The sequence below is a fragment of the Lissotriton vulgaris genome, chromosome 1_1 (assembly GCF_964263255.1).
Source record: "Lissotriton vulgaris chromosome 1_1, aLisVul1.2, whole genome shotgun sequence".
Taxonomy (NCBI): Eukaryota; Metazoa; Chordata; class Amphibia; order Caudata; family Salamandridae; genus Lissotriton; species Lissotriton vulgaris.
Window position 1 is genome coordinate 834,136,078 of NC_141685.1, and position 20,754 is coordinate 834,156,831.

The 20,754-nt window shown below is 46.9% G+C and overlaps 1 protein-coding gene across 2 annotated transcripts in view; it reads left to right on the top strand.

Annotated features, from left to right (window-relative positions):
• The first annotated feature begins 776 nt into the window (after positions 1 to 776).
• The window catches only part of LOC147747974 (cytochrome P450 2D15-like), a 339,742-nt gene continuing 319,764 nt past the window's right edge, over positions 777 to 20,754 (top strand). Inside the window, exon 1 of one of the 2 annotated variants that reach the window (XM_086957428.1) lies at positions 777 to 1,096. In XM_086957428.1, the coding sequence (XP_086813554.1) occupies positions 890 to 1,096 (207 nt within the window). In that variant the 5' untranslated portion in view covers positions 777 to 889. The remainder of the gene's footprint in view (positions 1,097 to 20,754) is intronic. The other variant, XR_015308498.1, reaches the window with a different exon arrangement.

The window sequence follows — 20,754 nt, forward strand, 5'->3', positions numbered from 1 at the left end:
GAGCACAGCAGAGACTGCCAAAGCACAGCAGAGACTGCAGGAGCACAGCAGAGACTGCCAAAGCACAGCAGAGACTGCAGGAGCACAGCAGAGACTGCCAAAGCACAGCAGAGACTGAAGGAGCACAGCAGAGACTGCCAAAGCACAGCAGAGACTGAAGGAGCACAGCAGAGACTGCCAAAGCACAGCAGAGACTGCAGGAGCACAGCAGAGACTGCCAAAGCACAGCAGAGACTGAAGGAGTACGGTGGAGAGAAGATGCACCTCACAGTCTGCGGTATTTAGGCTTTCGCGTGGACTCCCTCTGGCCCCGACGCCAATTCCACAGTTCAGCGATAAAACAAGCGACATTAAACACTCATATTACAATGTTATTGCGTGTGTATAGTAGCCTTTCCCCGAGCAGAGCTAGAAAGATACCCAGGGTTGTCGCCTGATGTTGACTACACACATTCCTCATCAAAGAAAAACATCACTGATCCTCTTGCATTTCCGTAAATATCATATAACTTCGATACAATAGTGTTTCGCCAAACCGGTATGAGTTCAACACAATAAGTGAATTGCTGAAAGAGGCCTGGTGAAGGGAGGGGGCCACACACATGGGCAAGAAGAAGTGGGCAGGGAGAAAGGTAGCGCGCGCGCGCGAGAGAGAGAGAGGCAAAACAAAATAAATCAATAAAACATTGTCATGGGTCAACCAAAAACCCGGCCAACGTGACAAATCGAAGAAGGAGGGACCGGATAATAACAAGAGGGAGTAACGAGTGTCGTGGGGAGAAGAGGCGGGGCTAGATGAGAAAGGGGAGAGGCACTGGAGAGGCCGAGCAGACGGGGAGCTGGATTGTGGAGTTAGTTGAAGAGGTACAGCCGGAGGACTCGACTGAGCATGGAGCTGCCCTCAGCCCTCCTGCGTCCTTCCTTCTACAGCAGCCTCAGCCTGCTCGCCCTCTTCTTCGCCGTCTTCGTTCTTTGCTTTGACTTCATGAAGCGCAGGAAGAGGTGGAGGGGCTACCCCCCCGGACCCCCCTCTTTCCCCTTCCTGGGGAACATGCTGCAGGTGGATTTCAGCGACCCCGTTGCGTCCTTTGAGAAGGTGAGGCAGCGAGCAGTGTTTGACACCTCTCCCATGCTGTCTGGGGGTGACTAGGGGCATTCGGAAGGCGTGCCAGAGCCTCTCTCTATGCGTGGTGCGGATGTATATTTAGAGATTTCAAAGACAATGTTCACTCATACTCGCCTCTCTTTATATGGTCGACCCTCTCGTACTTTCACTGGCACTCCTATTACTCATTGACAGACTGCATGTGGAGCGACAGGACAGCTCCACTCAGCTGCCAGCTATGCCTGGCACACACTTACAGTCCTTAAGCATTTAAGAGATAAACACCCAATTACCTGTTGCTAACCTTATACATCTGGTGTCCTTTTGGTTCACCCTTTAAACCATTGGCATTCTTTGACTGGTCTCTTGCAGCCACTGGCTGGCGACTTTGTCAATCACGTGAGCCCCCGGAATGTGATCTGAGTTTCTCACTACATGCTTTGTCTATTTGAGTGTAACGTTCCACCTCCACTCCAGTGTTTTTCCTGTACGAGGGACTAGTTTAAAACTATAGCCATCGCTGAAAATTGAAAAAAATGGCTCCTGGGATTAAGTAGTAGTAGTAGTAGTAGTAGTAGTAGTAGTAGTAGTAGTAGTAGTAGCCCTATTAGTATAGATAACCGCACATAAATTCTGACTTTGTGTTTCTCCTGACAAAGCATTCGTACCAAAAAATGCCTAACAGTATGTATGACATCTGTCTCCTACGTCTTGTAAGTCTCATCGTCTTATGTAACATTTCATGCATATTGATTGACGCACTTATGTAATTAATTGGCTCTCTATAATGGGTGTGTGTGATTTACAGCTCTTTGACATCCTACATTGGGGTGATCAGATATAATAAATTAAAGCAAATAGTAATCAATACTAGTGCATTTACTCATACAGAAAGCTACATCTGTCTCTCTCATAGGGCATGCATATTTTTAACATACTGTGGTTGGACTATGCCAAAAACCTGCCTCCAAACCATAGCTTCTGTTGAGAACGTGTGAGGTGATAAGCTGAGTGCCTTTGTTTTCTCCCATTGCATTGGTGTGATCTCCCCCCATACCTTTGCCTTCTTCCCTCCTGTTTGCTGAGATTCGTTTTTGTTGGCTTTAAGTCTCTGTGCAATTTACCACTTGTAACCAGTGCAAAAGTACTTGTGCTCTTGCCTTTAAATATGGTAATTTGTCTTACACCCAATATGCATAATTAATTTACTATTCCATAGTTATGTGGCACTACATGTGCCCAGAGCCTGTAAATTAAATGCTACTAGTGGGCCTGTGGCACTTATAATGCCACCCACTTAAGTAGCCCTTTAAATCATGCCTTGGGCCTATCAATGCAGCCTGCGTGCAGTTTTAAACTGCAAATTCGACCTGCCAAATAATCCTCTTGCTAACACCTTCCTTTTTAATACATATAAGTCACACATAAGGTACATCTTAAGCAATCCATAGGGCAAGGTGCATTGTATTGAAAGGGGCTTTTAAGTTTTACATGTGCTGATTGTGAAAAACTCCCAAATTCGTTCTTCACTACTATGAGGCCTACCTCTCCCATAGGATAACATTGGTTTTCCTTATTACTTTTAATACATGCCTACATTTGATTGGGACCCTGTAGAAATGTAATGTTTGATCTCAAAAGAATTTCAATTTAAGCTCTTTTTTATTGGTAAAGTCCGATTTTAAGTAACAAATCCGAAGATGGCACATTAGAAAGTTGGCATTTTCTTCTCCTAACCATTTGGTGCCTGCAGTCTGCATTCTGGGTTACATCACTGTCAATAGTTGACAGTTGGCCTTTGTGTATTCCTCCCGGAAATTTAGTCAAATAGGGACTAGGTGTTGGCAGAATGGGTCACCATGCCAGGATGGGTGGAGTGGCGCTGTTCCCTTCTCCACTTAAATTTCAAATGGCTGCCTCCAGCAACCTCACAAAGGGAGTTCACATCTGCCTTTTGTCACCCTAGACCACTTGGCGCATGGGCAGGGGATGGAATGACATTTTCTGAACCAGATGTGGGGACAGTCTAGAAGTTTTCCCCACTTTAAAGAATGACACCAGGTGTACATTTTGGACCTCCTGAGCCACTCTCAGTACACTCCTGGACCTGTGAAAGACTTCAGAAGGGCTGCCTTGTAGTTCAGAGGACTGCACTGCTGCTTGAGGCCTGCCTTCAATCAATCAATCAAACAAGCAACATTTGTGAATCGCAACACTGTCACCCTGGGGGTAACTTGCAGCTGTTTTGCAGTCAAAGAGCCAGGTCTTGAGTCTCTTTATGAAGTCTGCCAGCGAGGGGGTTGTATGGAACTGGAGGGGAAGGTCGTTCCAAGGTTTTGGCAGTGATGTAGAAGAAAGAGCAGCCACGGTAGCTACGGATGCGGGGATGGTGTGTGAGGTCGAGTGAAGAGAGTGCACATGTCTAGAGTGTTGGTGGAAGTTCAGTCGATGATTGATGTAGGCATGTCCTAGGTCATTGGGGGCTCTATAGGTGTGTGTGAGGACCTTAAACTGGCATCTCGTCTGAATAGGGAGCCAGTAGAGGTCTCCCAGGTGTGGGGGGGGGGGGGGTGGGGGGGGTGATGTGGGTTTGTTTGGGAAGGTCCAGGATAAGTCTGGCTGCAGGTTCTGTATGGTCTGGAGTCTTCTGAGGAGCTGAGTGGAGATGCTGGTGTAGAGGGCGTTGCTGTAGTTGAGGCAGCTGGTGACAAGGGTGCAGAGACAGAATATTGAGTAAAACACTATCAAGTTGGACAAATATCGAGTCATTAATATCGTGGTTCAGAAACATCAACAAAAAGAATATTGTGGTCAAGCATATCGACTTAAGCTAAGTAATATCAATTTAACCCTTTCGCTGCGGCGTCTATTCCGCCGCAGCGCTAACGGTCGCGGGGGGGCACGCGTGTGAGCTGCGCGGGTGACAGAACCGTTCCGTCACGGCTCGCGGGTGAGCTGTGCTCATGACTGAACGGTTCCGTCAAGGCCCCGCCCGCTCAATTAAACGTGCCGCGCAGGCGCAAAATCAGAGCCGCGCAGGCGCGGCGGCCGGGCCGTGACGGAACCGTTCCGTCATGAGCACAACTCACCCGCGAGCCATGACGGAACGGTTCCGTCAATAGCCTCGAAGAGGTTAAAAAATATCAAAGTGTTTAATATTGTTTGCAAAAATATAGTTGTTAACAATATCGTCTTTTATTAATATTATGTATTTTAGCATATATTTTATATGTATTTGTTGTACATTTTTTGTATAAGAATTGTTTGTATTGTTCATATATATGTGTTAAATGTTTTAGCAGTTATTAATTATTTGTAATTTGAATATTGCGTTTTTAGTTCCCTAGTGGGTTGTGGGTTTATAGGGGAACAGGGTGGAACGTAATTTAATTATATTACATTTATTGATAATTTTTTATTTATTAATATTTGTTAAATTGAGATGTTATAGTGTTAAATGTGTGAAGTAATTTATTATTAATTAGTTAATAATTAGTTGTTAATTTTAATTTATTATTTTGTAATTAATTATGGTAATTGTATAATTAATTTTAGGTGTGTGTTGTGTTTATAGGTGTAAAGTAATTTATTTTTAATTCATGAACTAATAATTAGTTGTTAATACATTTTAAATAACTAATTGGTAATTAGTTATGGTAATTGTGTAATAGATTTTAGGTGTGTGTTGTGGTGTTTTTAGAAGTAAAGTGTGGGATGTAATTTGTATTTAATTAATTAATATAAAGTTGTTAATTAATGTTCATTATTTGACATTTATTTTGGGTAATTGTTTATTTTTTTGTGTGGTTTTTATTTTTAAAGGGGAAAAAAAAAGGGTGGTTATTAAATACATTTTATTACATTATTATTGGTTGTTAATACTAATAGTTTTTAATTTAAAAATAAGTTTAAATTGTGTTTTATCATTTTATAGTTTAATTTAGGTGTGGGTTGTGGATATTATAGTGTTAAAGTGTGTGTAGTCAATTAATGTTTATTTGTTTTTTATTAATAATACTTTTTAATTGATTATTAATTATGTTAATTTATTAAAAAATGTTGAAGTGTTTTGTTAGCGGTGTAGTTTTATAGGGTAGGAAATAAAATAAATGCCTTTCTGTATTAATTAATTTTTAAGCAAATAATATTTAAATGAAAACATTTTTTTAAATACATTTCTTTATTTTATTTTATATATTTTTTGTAGGTTTATGTTATATGTAATCAATGTTATAATATTTTGTCTTTTTATATATTGAATATATTTGATTTTTAAATGTTGTTTATTTTATTTTTATGAGTTTATTTAATTTGTTATATTTTATTATTTTTGTTTGAACTGTTTGAGTTTGACTAGTAATTTTTGTCTCTCCGCTATCCAACACTTTCCCTAATCTTGCACTCACTGTAGTGGGAATAGTAATTGTAACCTCTCAGCTATCCAGCACTTTCCCTACTGTTGCACTCACCGGAGTGGGAATAGTAATTTTTAACCCTCCGCTAACCAACACTTTCCCTACTTTTGCACTAATTGGAGTTGGAATAGTAATTTTAATCACCCGTTATCCAACAATTTTTCTACTGTTGCACTCACTGGAGTGGGAATGGTAATTTTTACCCCTCCGCTATCCAACATTTTCCCTACTGTTGCATTCACCAGAGTGGGAATAGAAATGTTTACCCCTCCGCTATCCAGCACGTTTCCTACTGTTGCACTCACTGGAGTGGAAATAGTAATTTTTACCCCTCGGCTATACAACACTTATCCTACTGTTGCACTCACTGGAGTGGGAAAAGTACATTTTACCCATTTGACATTCAACACTTTCCCTATTGTTGCACTCACTGGAGTTGGAATAGTAATGTTAACCCCTCCGCTATCCAACACTTTCCCTACTGTTACACTCACTGGAGTGGGTATAGTCATTTCTACCCCTCAGCTATCTAGCACTTTCCCTACTGTTGCACTCACTGGAGTGGAAATAGTAATTTTTACCCTTCTGCTATCTGACACTTATCCTACTGTTACACGCACTGGAGTGGGGATAGTAATTTGTACCCCTTTGCTATACAACACTTTCCCTACTGTTGCACTGATTGTATTGTGAAATTCATGTTTAAAATGTTTTCAATAGTTTAAGGCCACATGCAGCAAAGTAAGGAATTGCAATTCCTAAATTGCAATTTATAAGGAATCGCAATTCCTTATGCATGTAGCAATCACAAATAAAAATGCAATTCCTATACATTCCTTAATTGCGAATTGCAAATTACGATTCACAATTAAGGAATGGCTTCCCATTCATTCCTGTAGGATTAGAGGCCTATAGAAATTAATGGGATTGCATGTGCAATTTGCGAGTAGCACATGGGTATTCGCAGATTGCACATGCAATTTGAAGGGTGCAAGGGGCCCAAAAGGCCACCCTGATGCAACCCCAAAAAAGGTAGGTATGTACTTGTGGTCCACACACATGCCCTAATGGTTCATTTGTTATATTTTATTAAAATGTATATTACATTTGAAAAAATTAAATTAATATTTAATATATAATATTTAATTTTATATTTATATAAAAGTCGATATTTTATACATCTGTATTTTTTACATCAATATTCTGTTGTTGATATTTTGGTACTTACCTGTATAAGTAGAGGAGTCGATACTTTTGTTGTCTATATTATTTACTCAATATTTTTTATATTGATGTTGTGTCAGAGAACCTGTGACAAGGGCCTGAGTGACGGTCTTTCTGTTGTTGGTCGAATCAATCTGAAGATTCTGCAGAGCAGGAGGAGGCGTCTGCTGTGACTTGTCGTTTTATGGTCAGTTAGCTGTTGCGGATGATGCAGAGGGTGCGTGCACAGTCGGTCGGTGCAGGTCTGAGTTCTGCAGGCTACCATCTGTGGTCCTGTGCGGAGGTGTTCTTCCCAAAGATCAGTACTTCAGTTTTGTCAGAATTGAGTTGGAGGCATTTGTCTCTGGTATATTTGGCTACGTTGGTCATGGTGTTGCAGACGTTTATTTTGGCGTTGGAGTGGTACTTGGTGAGTGAGAGAATCAGTTTAGTGTTGTCTGCGTAGGAGATTGTGTTGAGTCCATGAGATCTGATGATGTCTCCAAAGGGTGTCATTTAGATGTTGAACAGGGTGGGGCAGGGGATGATCCTTGTGGTAAGCTGCACATGATATCTTTGGGGGTGGAGGTGCAGGGAGGCAGTCGGATGCTCTGTTTGCTTCCTGTAAGGATGGATGCAATCCACCTGAGGGCATCTTCTGTATGCCTATTACGTAGAGTCTGATGATGAGGGTGTTGTGGGAGACGGTGTTGTGGAGGATCAGGGTTTCACTGTGGTTGAGGAGTGTTGTGATGTCGCCTGTGGTGGTAATCAGAACAGTCTCAGTGTGGTTGTTGGCACATAATCCTGATTGTGAGGCATCCAGTAGGTGGGTTTGTTCCAGGAATTTGGTGACCTGCTGCTTGATGGCTTTCTCGAGTAATGTGGTCGGGTAGGAGATCAGGGTGATTAGACGATAATTTGGGAGATAGCTGGGGTCGGTGGAGGTTTTCTTCAGGAGCTGTCTGACATCTGGGAATTTCCATCTGTCTGGGAAGTTTTTTGTGCAGATGGAGATGTTGAGGATGCTGGTGAGTTGTTGGAGCCCCAGAGTGGATGGAAGACAGGATGGCTGAGCTGGTCAGGCCGGCGAGCGAGCACCAGGAGGTAATGGTTTGGCTGATGTACGCTGGTTGGTTGCGGTTGTTGTGGTTGAGGGTGGCGGGTTGGAAGTTGAAATTGTTGCAGAGTTCTTGGGATGGGTGGATGGTGTTCTCTCTGGCTGTTGGAGAATTCTTTAACAGTTTTGAAGAGTTGATTTGTGTGGTTGGCTGTGGAGTTGATGTGGGTGGTGATGGCTGCTTTCTTGGCTTCCTTAATGTGCAGGTGATATTTGCTGAGGGCTATTTTACGAGCTGCTCTGTCGGCTCGGTTCTTAGTGGCGTGCCACTCTTTCTCCAGTTGGTGGCAGATGCGCTTGGTGGTCCTGAGTTCTGGGGTGTACTAGCAGGCATGCTTGGAGGTCTTGTTAGATTTTGTAGGTTTCAGTGGGGCAACTATGTTGGCGCTGTTGGTGATCCAAGAGGCGAAGTTCTGTGAGGCCTTGTTGAGATCTGTTTAGGCCTTTGGTTGGAGAGTGGTGAGGATTTACGACCACAGGGTTCCGGTGACCTTGCTCCAGTTGCAGTGGGGGGTGGATCTGTTGCCGGGTGATGGTGTGCTGAGTGTCGATAATGGTGTGGTCAGTCCAGGTGAGTTGTGTGGTGTGGCTGAATTGATTCTGTTGCTAGAGGTGAAAATGGGGCTGAGTGTGTGTCCTGCTTTGAGCTTGAATTCGGCGACCAGTTGAGTGAGGCAGATGTTGTTTAGGTTCTCCAGGAGGGCAATGGAGTTGACATCGTCTACGTGGAAGCTGAGGTTGCCGTGTTGGACATAGTGTTGAGAGTTGATTGCTAGGGGAGCGATGAGTTTGGGATGGGATAAAGGATTGTTGCTCTGGGTCCTGGGGTCTGTAGGTGAGGGTGTCTCTTATTGTGGTCTTCGCGTCAGCTTGCAGTAGGAAGTTGAGGTGTTCCATGAGAGGTATGGGGTTGTTGTTGGTGATGGTGCATCTGATGATTTCCTTGAAGCAGATGACGATGCCTCCACCTTGTTTGTTGGCGCAGTCTTGTGTATCATCTTGTAGCCTCTGGGAGTGGCAGTGGTGATGCTGGGGGTTGAGGAGGGATTGGGCCATGTTCTGTGATGAAGCCACCTTCGTGGAGAGGGTGTTGATGGTGTACCAGAATTTCGTGGCATGTTTGCATAGGGAGCGGGGGATTCAGCAGGATACAGGGGAGTGGTTATGAATAGGACAGGTTAAAATGCAAACCTTTACAATGCATGCCTTTACAACACAGTTTGTACATCGCAACATCCATTACAACGGATGATTTTACAACACATGCCATCACAACACATTTGTAGAAACTACACTTACACCACATTCCATTACAACGCATACCATTACAACATATAATACTTTTAGGGCAACAGTAGTGTAAGTGTTTGATAGTGTAGCAGTAAAAAATACTATTCCAACTCCAGTGAGTGCAACAGTAGGGTAAGTGTTGGATAGTGTAGGGGTAAAAAGTACGATTCCAACTCCAGTGAATGCAACTGTAGGGTAAGTGTTGGATAGTGTAGGGGTAAAAATTACTATTTCCCATTACTTACCTTAAAATGCGTTGTGGTGGCATGCGTTGTACTGGTAGAGGCATGCCTGGACCGCGCCCAGCGCCAGAACCCCTGGACCCCGCGAACTCCACGACACCAGAATCCGCTACAACACCAGTACCCTCCATGCACTGAACACCGGCCGAAACCACACCTGCTTCCAGGCTGCCCTGAAACGGACCCACAGACCCTTTTCCTGCCACACCTGCAGCTTCACCTGCGACAGAACCACCAAACCTCCAAGGACTGGACCCTACCACCTCCGCTGCATACTCCTCAACACCCTCTCCGCATGCAAATACGCCGTCGAGCTCTAGGATCTGCTTGACACCTCCGTCCCAGACGTGGCCTTCCTGACTGAGACCTGGTGGAACGACTCCTCAGTGCCCAACATCACCATAGCCATCCCAGACGGCTACAAGATCACCCACAGGGATCGCGCCAACGGAGTCGGAGGAGAAATAGCCATCGTACACAAGTCCACCCTCAAGGTCACCACCCACACAGATGACACCCTCCACACCGCCGAACACCTGCACTCCCGGATCCACCCCAACCCCAACACCACCCTCAGAGAAACACTCATCTACAGACCGCCGGACCCCGTGCTCAGTTCAGCAACTCCATCGCTGACCTCGCCAGCACCCACGCACTCGCCTCCACGGACTACATCCTCCTCGGGGACCTGAACTTCCACCTCGAGAACAACAACAACGCCAACTCTGCCACCCTGATCGACAACCTCACCAACCTCGGCCTCAGTCAGCTCCTCACCACACCCTCCCACGCCGCCAGCCACACGCTGGACCCCGTCTTCTCCACAGGCTCCCACGTCACCTTCGACAACACCACCAAACTCCACTGGACCGCCCACCGCTGCATCCATTTCACCTTCAAGAAACCAACCACACACCACTGCACCCAACAGACCAGCTGATCACCACCCTTGCTCAGAACCCGCCCACAGACCCCACCAGCCCAGACGCCGCAGCCCGCAACGTCAGACAGTGGATCAACAACTGCACCAACACTCTCGCCCACTCAAGAAACACCCCAACAACCACGCCAGCAAGAGAGCCACCTGGTTCACCGACGAGCTCCAGACCTCCAAATGTGCATGCCGGAAACTGGAGAAGACATGGTTCCACGAAAGCACACCGGACAACCATGCAGCCCACAAGGACGCCACCCGCAGACATCACCACCTCATCAGACTAGCCAAGAGATGCTCCTTCAAAAACCGCCTGGACAACAACGCACACGACAGCAAAGAGCTCTTCAGCATCGTAAAGGAACTCTCCAACCCCAGCGCCAACACCAACGGCATCCTGCCCTCACAAGAACTGTGCTACTCACTTGCCATCTTCTTCCACCGCAAGATCGCTGACATCCCCGACAGCTTCCACACCATGACTGCCCCGACTACGCCAGACGTAACCTCCCCTGTGAACACCACCAGCTCCAACCGCCTGACCTCCTGGTCCAACGTCAACGACGACAAGACACGCAAGATCATGAACTCCATCCACTCAGGATCTCCGTCAGACCCATGCCCACACCATGTATTCAACAAAGCAGACACAGCCATCGCACCCCAACTACGGAAGGTCATCAACTTCTCCTTCGAAACAGCGACATTCCCGGAAAGCTGGAAGCACGCCAAAATCAACCCCTCCTCAAAAAGCCCAAAGCAGACCCCGAGGAACTCAAAAACCTCCGGCCCATCTCCCTGCTCCTGTTCCCGGCAAAGGTCATCGAGAAAATCATAAACATGCAACTGGCCCACCACCTTGAAGACCACAACATCTTGGACCCATCCCAGTCTGGATTCAGATGCAACCACAGCACCGAAACAGCCCTCATCGCCGTCACAGACCACATCAGGTGCCAACTAGACAACGGCGAAACATCAGCCCTCATCCTCCTGGACCTATCAGCCGCCTTCGACACGGTATGCCATCGCACTCTAAAGACACACCTCCTAGAAGACGAAATCCAAGAGAAGGCCCTTGACTGGACCACGTCCTTCCTCTCAGGCAGAACCAAGAGAGTCCGCCTCCCGCCCTTCCGATCTGAAGCCACTGACATCATCTGCGGCATCCCTCAGGGCTCATCCCTCAGCCCAACGCTGTTCAACGTCTACTTGGCCCCCTCGCACAAGTGGCCCGCCATCACGACCTCAACATCATCTCCTACGCCGACAACACCCAGCTCATCCTCTCCCTCACCAAGGACCCACACACCACCAAAACCAACCTCCAAGAGGGAATGAAGGCCATGGCTGACTGGATGAGGAGCAGCCGTCTGAAACTGAACTCGGAAAAGAAGGAGGACCTCATCCTAGGACCCACCCCCTCAGCCTGGGATGCCTCCTGGTAGCCGACCATGATGGGAACAGCACCAACAGCCACCGACCATGCACGCAACCTTGGATTCATCCTCGACACCTCCCTCTCCATGTCCAAACAGGTCAATGCCGTCTCCTCCTCCTGCTACAACACCCTCTGCATGCTCCGCAGGATCTACAAGTGGATCCCGGACGAAACTAGAAGAACGGTGACACATGCCCTCGTCTGCAGCAGACTGGACTACGGCAACGCACTCTACGCAGGAATCCCAGCCAAACATCTACAACAACTACAACGCATCCAAAACGCCTCCGCCCGACTGATCGTCAACACCCCCCGCCGCAGTCCCATCACCCCCCACCTGAGAAACCTACACTGGCTCCCCGTCGACAAGAGGATCGCCTTCAAGCTCCTCACCCACGCACACAAAGCACTCCACAACACCGGACCAGCCTACCTTAACAGCAGACTCAGCTTCCACACCCCCACCCGCCAGCTCTGCTCTGCCAGCCTCGCCCTCACCGCTGTCCCCCGCATCCAACGTGCGACCTCTGGCGGCAGATTCTTCTCCTACCTCGCCACCAAGACCTGGAACATCCTCCCCACCCACATAAGGCAGACCCAAGACCTACTTGCCTTCAGAAGACTCCTCAAGACCTGGCTCTTCGAACAGTAGCAGCACCCCCCCTCCCCTCAGCGTCTTGAGACCCTCGCGGGTAAGTAGCGCGCTTTACAAGTACTCTGATTGATTGATTGATTGATTGTTGTAGTGACATGCGTTGTAAAGGCTGCATTGTAATGGCATGTGATGTAAAGGATGTTGCGTGTTAATGACTGCGTTGTAAAGGTAGTGCATTGTAATGACTGCGTTGTAATGGTTGTTTCCCGTGGTTGTGGGGTGCCTTTGGTCTTGTGGGCAGGAGTGGTGTGGGATCTTTGGTAGGTTGTTTTGCAAGAAAAGTGGTAGTGTTGGCAAGTGAAATGTCACTTGGTGGATTGAGGGAGGAGGAGACGCAGCTGTTGTTTCAGTGTCCGGGTCCAGGAGATCCTTGGCAGTGTACCGTTAGGCGGCAGGAGGGCTGTGGGTCCTGGCACTGGGCATTGTCCTACCGGTGGTCCATTGGTGTTGGCCTACTGCATGTGTCAGCTGCTTGGTCATGCAGCAGCCTCCATTAGTGGTACTGGTAAGTGGTCCTGGTGGTCTTGGGTGCCAGGGAAGAATCTGGGATGGACTGCACATGGACAGCATTCAGTGCAAGGATGGTCAGCGTGGGGTCATGAACAGCGGGCAGCGCATGCACAGGGAAGCTGCAGCACAGGGACAGCATGTAGTGCAGGGACAGGTGCAACAGGCAGTATAGAGATGGGGTGGGCACAGTACATTAAGCAGTGGCCAGGTGAAAGAGGGGTGGCCCAGCCCTGCCTACTCTGGGCTCTGACGGGTGTGGGCGCCGTGTTTCTCAGAGGAATGGCTGCTGCTAACAGATGACTACCCTTCTGCTTGAGGCCTGTCCTGTTATTCAGAGGACTGCCCTGCTACTTGAGGCCTTCCTTGCTAGTTGAAATAGAGAGGACCATCTCCTTGAACCCAGAATGGCTCCATGGGTCAGTTGGTTGACCTCCGGTTCTGAACTACAGGGATACAACAAGCTCCAGAGGCCTTCAGGGAACTGTCCTGTTGACCTTCCGCAACTGGACCTGCCTGGACCTTCAAGTGGACCTGCCTGGACCTGCAACTGGACCTGCCTGTATCCTACTGCTAGCGGGTGTCTCTGATCTCCAGAAGGTGCTTCTCTAGGTTGTGGCCCCTTGTCTGGCATCAGAGTGCACTCCCCTGAAAAAGGAAAAGGAGAAATCCCAAAGTTATGTGCTCTTCGCAACCGCATATGGATCCATTCGCACCAAGGCTCTGCTGCCCCTGATGACCGCCAATGCAAAGCTCCAGTGAACCCTCCTTTACATGCTACAGTGACCACCTGCGATGACCAGCAACGCAAGATCTACACTTCCGACTACAGTAACAACAGCCCGCGGAGATCTCCAATGAAAAGCTCCAGCAACAACTGTCTGCAACGCCCCACCAGATCTTCGCACTGCAGCAACAACTGTCCCTGATGTCAGGCCTGCTCCTCTTTCTACAGCGCAGACTGTGCTCAATGCTCTATCTGCTCCTTTGCAGCCTCCAACTTTACGCTTTGCGCCAGACTTTGAGAAGGTAACTTCTTTAGTGGGACTAACATTATCCCTGTATCCCACCCGTGCCCTATCATGGTGAGCCTGAACCTGTAACTTTCCTCAGGTCTAGCATGGCCAGATGAATGTGAATGGCACTTTGTGCCTTTATACGTTATACTTATTTTGCTTTAGGCATTATGCTTACGTGAAACTTGGAATTGCATTTCTCCGGTTCTACTTATTGGTATTTGTCATTTTATTTATTACATTTTACTCTTATTTTTCTACATTAGTGTGGGATTTTTCTTGTGTTGTGTTTTCACTTTATTACTGTTTGTGTACTGCATAACTGCTTAACACAGTGCCTCTAAGTTAAGCCTGTCTGCTTTTGTACCAAGCTTCTAGAGGATTAAGCACATGTTAATTTGTGACTTTTATGGTTCACCCTGACAAGGATTGTGATTGTTGCTTGAGTTGGGTTTTCAACCCCTGAAACAAAAACCCATTTTCTTTCAATTGGCTTGTAGGTGTTAGGTCCCAGACAGCTCCCAGCAAGATGAGATGCCACCAAAAAGGAGGGCGGATGTTTCGATAAGTGAGGTCTATATGTTGAGGCCAGCTGTAAATGAAAATACTAAATCCCTCCCACCTCTTGCATGAAATTCCTCCTAACAGAAAGCAGAATACATGTGGGGACTTCTAAACGTGTCCAGGTGACAGAAAATTACGCTGGAACAAATTCATCCTGTTTCACAGGGACTGGCCCAGATCTTGGATCGAATTCAATAAAGGCTTCCGGGTTCCAAGATCTGACGGGATCCCCCTCATTTCATGCACTGACTTTAGTCCTCACTTTGTGCTCCTGATGGTCCCCTCTGGAGTGTTTCATTCTAATATACTACTGCTGCATGTGTTAGAATGTTAAATGCAGACCTATTGACTTTGCCAATGCTTGTTAAAATAGTGACTAAGAGAACTATTTCGAGTTCCAAAGCAGTGGGTAATTCAACTGCTCCCACAGCCACAGTTCAACACAAGGGCACTATTTGTGCGTGTGTTGGACTGACTACCAAAGTTCATCTCAGAGTGTACCAATGTTTCAGTCGCCTTGCAAGCTCTGGCGTAATAGAATCAGGGGGAGATGGGAAACTCAGGCATGGAATTCTAGCGCGCAATGAGGCACCACAGGGGTAACGTAACATGAGCCCTGTGCACCAGGCCCACTATACAGAGTGTGCATCATAGGTTCATAACACTTAAGGCCCTTTTTTGCACCTGGGTCATTATGCAGGATTACCCTGAGATTTTTACCTTCTGTTGCGGAACATGTTTTTGTTGGCATTTGAACTCTGTATTTTTCCCAGCTCACCAGTGGTATGGTCCTTGTTCTCTCTCCCGAAAACATGGTACAATTGGCATATACATAATTGGTTCACTTAATTTACTTGAAATTCTCTAGTAAATGGTGCTACATGCACACAGGGTCTGTAAATGAAGTGCTACTAGTGAGCCTGCAGCCCTCTTGAACCACCCACAAAAGCAGCCTTTTAAAACACGTCTCAGGCCTGCCACGGAAGCATGTCGTGAATTTTTAAACTGCTACTTCAACCTGGCAAAATAAACAGTTTGCCAGGCCTAAACGTTCCTTTTTAATAATTTCAAGTCACCCATAAGGTAGGCCCTAAAGGCTCATATGACAGGGTGCATTGTATATAAAATGTAGAACATGGGTACTTAAGTGTCACATGTCCTGGCAATGAAAAACTCTTGAAGTCATTTTTCACTGTTTTAAGACCCAGGTCTCCCATTGTTTAACACTGGGTTACCATATTAGATTTAATAAGTGCTAACCTTGGATTGGAAACAGGGAGATATATGTTGTTTACACTCAAATGAATTGTAATTTAAAACTTATTTAATGGTAACATCAGATTTTGAGTTACAATTCTGAAAATGCCACTTTAAAAAAATTTGCATTGCCAGCATTCCGTCCATCATTTGTTTGCTGTAACACTTTGCGCCCTGAGTGGGATGGGTATGCCCATACGTGGGTCCTTTGCTCACTGTGCCACTGGATTCAAGCTAGCCTGGCTGAAGAAGGGTGACATACCCTGAAACCAGTCCCAGGATGCTTGTTTCCGGTCCAGGTAGGACCTGGCCTGGCAGTTTGGTCTGGACTGTTCCCATGGGGCACAGGGTCAAGACTGATTTGCACATGGCTGGGTCCAAACTTGGGTGGCGTAGTGGGCAAAAGAGCAATGGATTGAGCCCAGATCTTTTGACTGGGGGAGAATGTTTGCATTGTCAGCATTCCGTCCATCATTTGTTTGCTGTAACACTTTTCACCCTAAGTGGGATGGGTATGCCCAGACGTGGGTCCCTTGCTCACTGTGCCACTGGATTCAAGCTAGCCTTGCTGAAGAAGGGTGACATACCCTGAAACCGGTACCAGGATTCTTGTTTCCGGTCCAGGGAGGACCTGGCTTGACAGTTCGGTCTGGACTGTTCCCATGGGGCACAGGGTCAAGACTGATTTGCATACATACGGCTGGGCCCAAACTGGGGTGGCATAGTGGGCATAAGAACAATGGATTTAACCCAGATCTTTTGATTGGGGAGAATGTTTGCACTGTCAGCATTCCGTCCATCATTTGTTTGCTGTAACACTTTTAAAAAGTTGACATTCTCTTGTCCTAACCATTCGTAACTTCAGACAGTGTACTGGGTCACATAACTATGAATGGCTCCGCTGTTGGGAGTTGGCATATTATTTTCAAATAGTAGTACAAGGGGGGTTTAGTAGTGAATTGGGTGGGCCATCCTGACAGGATGACTGGGAAGGAGCGGTACCCAGTCTCACTTGCACTTTTTAGACCTGATCTCCTTGGCGTGCTTTTCACCAACACTTTTTGCCATCAGTCCTCCTCTTTTGCTGAATTAGTGTTTATTGGCCTTAGGAGTCTCTGCACCTTACCACTGCTAAATGGTGCTAAAGTGCTTGTGTTCTTCTCTCCTTTAAACATGGTAAATTGGCTTACACCCAATTGGCACATTAAATTTGCTTATAAGTCCCAGGTAAAGTGGTACTGCATGTACCCAGGGATTGTAAATTAAGTGCTACTAATGGACCTGCGGTACGTATTGTGTCACCCACCTAAGTAGCCTTTGTAAACATTCCCCAGGTCTGCCATAGCTGCCTGTGTTCAGTTTTAAAGTGTCATTTCGCCAGGTCTAAAACTTCAATTTAAAACAAATAAGTGATATCTAGGCTAAGCGCTATACAGCCCATAGGGCAAGGTGCAGTGTATTTAAAAAGTTGCACATTCACTTTTCACGTTTTTGCATATCCTGGTAGTGAAAAACTCCCTAAATGTGCTTTTCACTACTGTGAGATCTACCTCTCCCATAGGATAACATTGGGTTACCTTGTTACATTTATTAGATGATAACCCTTGGTTGGGAACAGTAGAAATATGTTTACACTCAAAGTAATTTAAAATCCTCTTCAATGGTAAAGTCGGTTTTAAGTCACAATTCTGAAAATGCTGCTTTTAGAAAGTTTACATTTTCTTGTCCTAACCATTTGGTGCCTGCAACTTGAATCCTGTGTCAGATGACTTGGTGTAGTTGGCAGGTGGGCTTTGTGTATTTCTTCCAGACAGTAAGCCTAGATGTTGTCAAGATGCGCCATACTATCAGGATTGGGGGGGGCGGAGCAATTTCTTTCCCCAATTACATTTCAAAAGGGCTGCCTCAGCACACACACAAAGAATTTTACAATAGTCTATTATTCCCCCAACCTTGGGAACCAGGGCAGGGGAAGGAAGGAATTCCTGAACTGGACAAGGGGGGAAATCTAGAAGTTTCTCCCACACCAAAGCTGGCACCAGGTATAAATATTTGACCCTTAGACCAAGTGTTTAGTACACTCCTGAACCTGTGGACACCACAGATGAAGGACTGCCCTTCTGCCAGAGACCTGCCCTGCCGCTTAAGGTCTGCAGTGCTGCTTAAAGGAGAGAGGGCCGTCTCCTTGAACACATTACTACTAAAGTGACTCCAAGGGTCCATTGGCTGACATTCTGCCTGAGCTACAAGGGCACAACAAGCCCCAGAGGCCTCGCTGCAACTGCCCACCTGACCTGACATGCTGCAACTGGACCTGCCCGGACTTGCAACTGGACCTGTCTGAGCCCTGCTAGCCTCTGCAAGAGTTTGTCCCTAATTTCCAGGAGGAGTTCCCACTAGCCCTGGGCCCTGGGTTGGCATCATAGTGCACTTCACTGAACACAAAGGAGCAATCCAGAAGTTTTAGGCTCTTTGCGATAGTGAACAGGGCCTCTAGTGCCAAGATCTTGCCATCTACATCACCCACCAAAGTAAAGCTCCGGTAATCCTGGCTCTTCGTCCACAGTAACGACCATCTGCGACACCCAACCTGCTCTTAGCTCTACTGTTATGATCCTCAATAAAGCTATTCTTGCTCCTCTTGGCCTCCTCCACCACAAAATGGGCTTTTCGCATCAGAGTTCGAGAAGATAGCTTTTTCAGTGGTACAGACCTGCTCCCTGTATCCGGCCCACACTCCATCGAGGTTGGCTGAGCTTGTGACTTTCCCCGGTATAGCACGACCAGATGACCGCGAGTAGCATTTTGTGCTTTTAGGTGCTATATTTGCCGAAATATTTGAAATTGTATGTCTCCGGTTCTACTGATTGGATTTTTTCATTTGTGTGTTCTTTTATTTATCAAAGTTTACACTAGTCAAAGTTTACACCAGTTTTCTAAATTGATGTGTGGGATTTGTCTTGTTTTATGTTTTCATGTGATTACTGGTTGTGTGCTCCATAAATGCTTTACACATTGCTTCTAAGTTAAGCCTGACTGCTTTTGCGACAAGCTACCAGATGGTTGAGCACAGGCTCATTTAGTGACTTTCGTGATTCACCCTGACAAGGATTGTGGTTGTTGCCTGAGTGCGGCTTCTATCCTTCTCAACCAATAACCCAATTTCTTACACTCCTGGACAGTTTTCGTCCTCGAGGTTACCTCCACATAGGTTTCAGTTAGCTGGACTTTGCATTTTTTCTGTTCTGCAGGACAGCTGGGTCCCCTTTTAATGTCAGCAGTTGAAGGCCTGCTCCTGGATGCATGGAGGCATTATTTATCCATCTATGAGGGCGGAAACGGCATTGCTAGAGGTCACTGAGATCATCAGGGAGACTCTGGATGTCGGCGGGAGGGCCATGCTGGTCATGTTAGATCTATCGGCGGCCTTCGACACCGTCCCCCATAGGGCGCTCTTAGCGAGGCTTTATGACATCGGCCTTAGGGGGACGGCGCTCAGGTGGTTTACATCCTTCCTTGAAGGCCGCCGCCAGACGGTCTGGGTTTCCCAGAGCTCTGCCGAGATGCCGCCATTGGGAGTTGGGGTTCCACAGGGTTCTGTGTTGAGCCCCACGTTGTTTAACATCTTTATGTCCCCTTTGGCGGCCTTGGTGGAAGCATATGGGGCCCAGATCGTCTCCTACGCCGACGACACGCAACTCCTCTTCACATGCGGGAAAGACCAGGAGTTTGATGGAGGGAGAATTCGGGACTGTCTTACATTGGTCTTTGACTGGTTCCAACGGAACAGTCTAAGGGCCAATTCTAGCAAGTCCGAGGTTCTATTCTTCGGTTGCGTTGTCGATCCGGAGTGGCAGCACTGGTGGCCGTTCGACATGAGCCCTCCTGCACAGTCTTCCTTGGTGGCTAAAAATCTGGGTGTCAAGCTGGACAACCAGCTGTCGCTGCGAACACATATTCTGGGTCTGGCTGGCACCTGTTATGGAATTTTGAAAATGCTCCGTAAATTCCTGCCCCTGCTGTCTGAGGAGCACAGGCGGATTACTGTGCAGGCTCTCGTCGGCTCTAGGCTAGATTATGCTAATGCCCTCTTCCTTGGCCTCCCTGATTACCTAGTTCAGCGCCTACAGGTGGTACAGAACTCTGCCGCCCGGGCTATCTTTGGCCTGCGTAGACGAGCCCGAGCTTCCGGGCTGCTACAGGCGCTACACTGGCTGCCTATCCGGAAGCGGATCCAGTTTAAATCCCTGACTCTGATGCACAAAGCCCTGTTTGGATCAGGGGCTGGATACCTGCAGCGGAGACTGGCCTTTTATCGACCAGTCCGCTCCTTGCGCTCGGAATCCCTTTACAAAGCGGTGGTCCCTCGGGTGAGGAAGGCCCGCACGGGAGGGCGCTCTTTCAGCTGCAAAGCTCCTCAGCTGTGGAACTCGCTTCCTCTTTCGCTGCGCAGCACTGCCAATTTGTTCCAGTTCAGGAAGAGCCTGAAGACCTGGCTTTTTAATCTTTAGGCTGTTCTTATTGTTTCAGTTTCAGTTCTTTTTCTCATTCTTTTTGCTGTGTTGTGTTATATGTATTCTGAGCTGCAGGTGGAAAGCGCCGGGACACTCTTTTCGAGTAGCCGTGCGCTATACAAGAACGCTGTAACATAACATAACATAACTGTGAGGAACCCCAGACCAACTAAAGATTTTTCTTCCTTTAAAGTGTAAACACTTTCTTTCAGGGTAGAGTTCTCTTACCCTGTGATTTTCACCTTCTTTCCAGCCATTTTGGAAGACAGACAGGAAGCTAGTTGCATCAGGTCAATGGAGTGTGATTTACACCCAAACCCTGTCAGTCAAAGTCTTGTGGTACTAAGCAATGGCTTGCACTTAGAAAAGGAAGAAATAGAGCACTTGCATCTAGTCTGGCAGAAAAGCAGATATATATATCACCAGCCCACCAGACATTTTCAGAGAATCTAGCTCAGAACAACATAGACAGTAATGAGGTAATTAACACA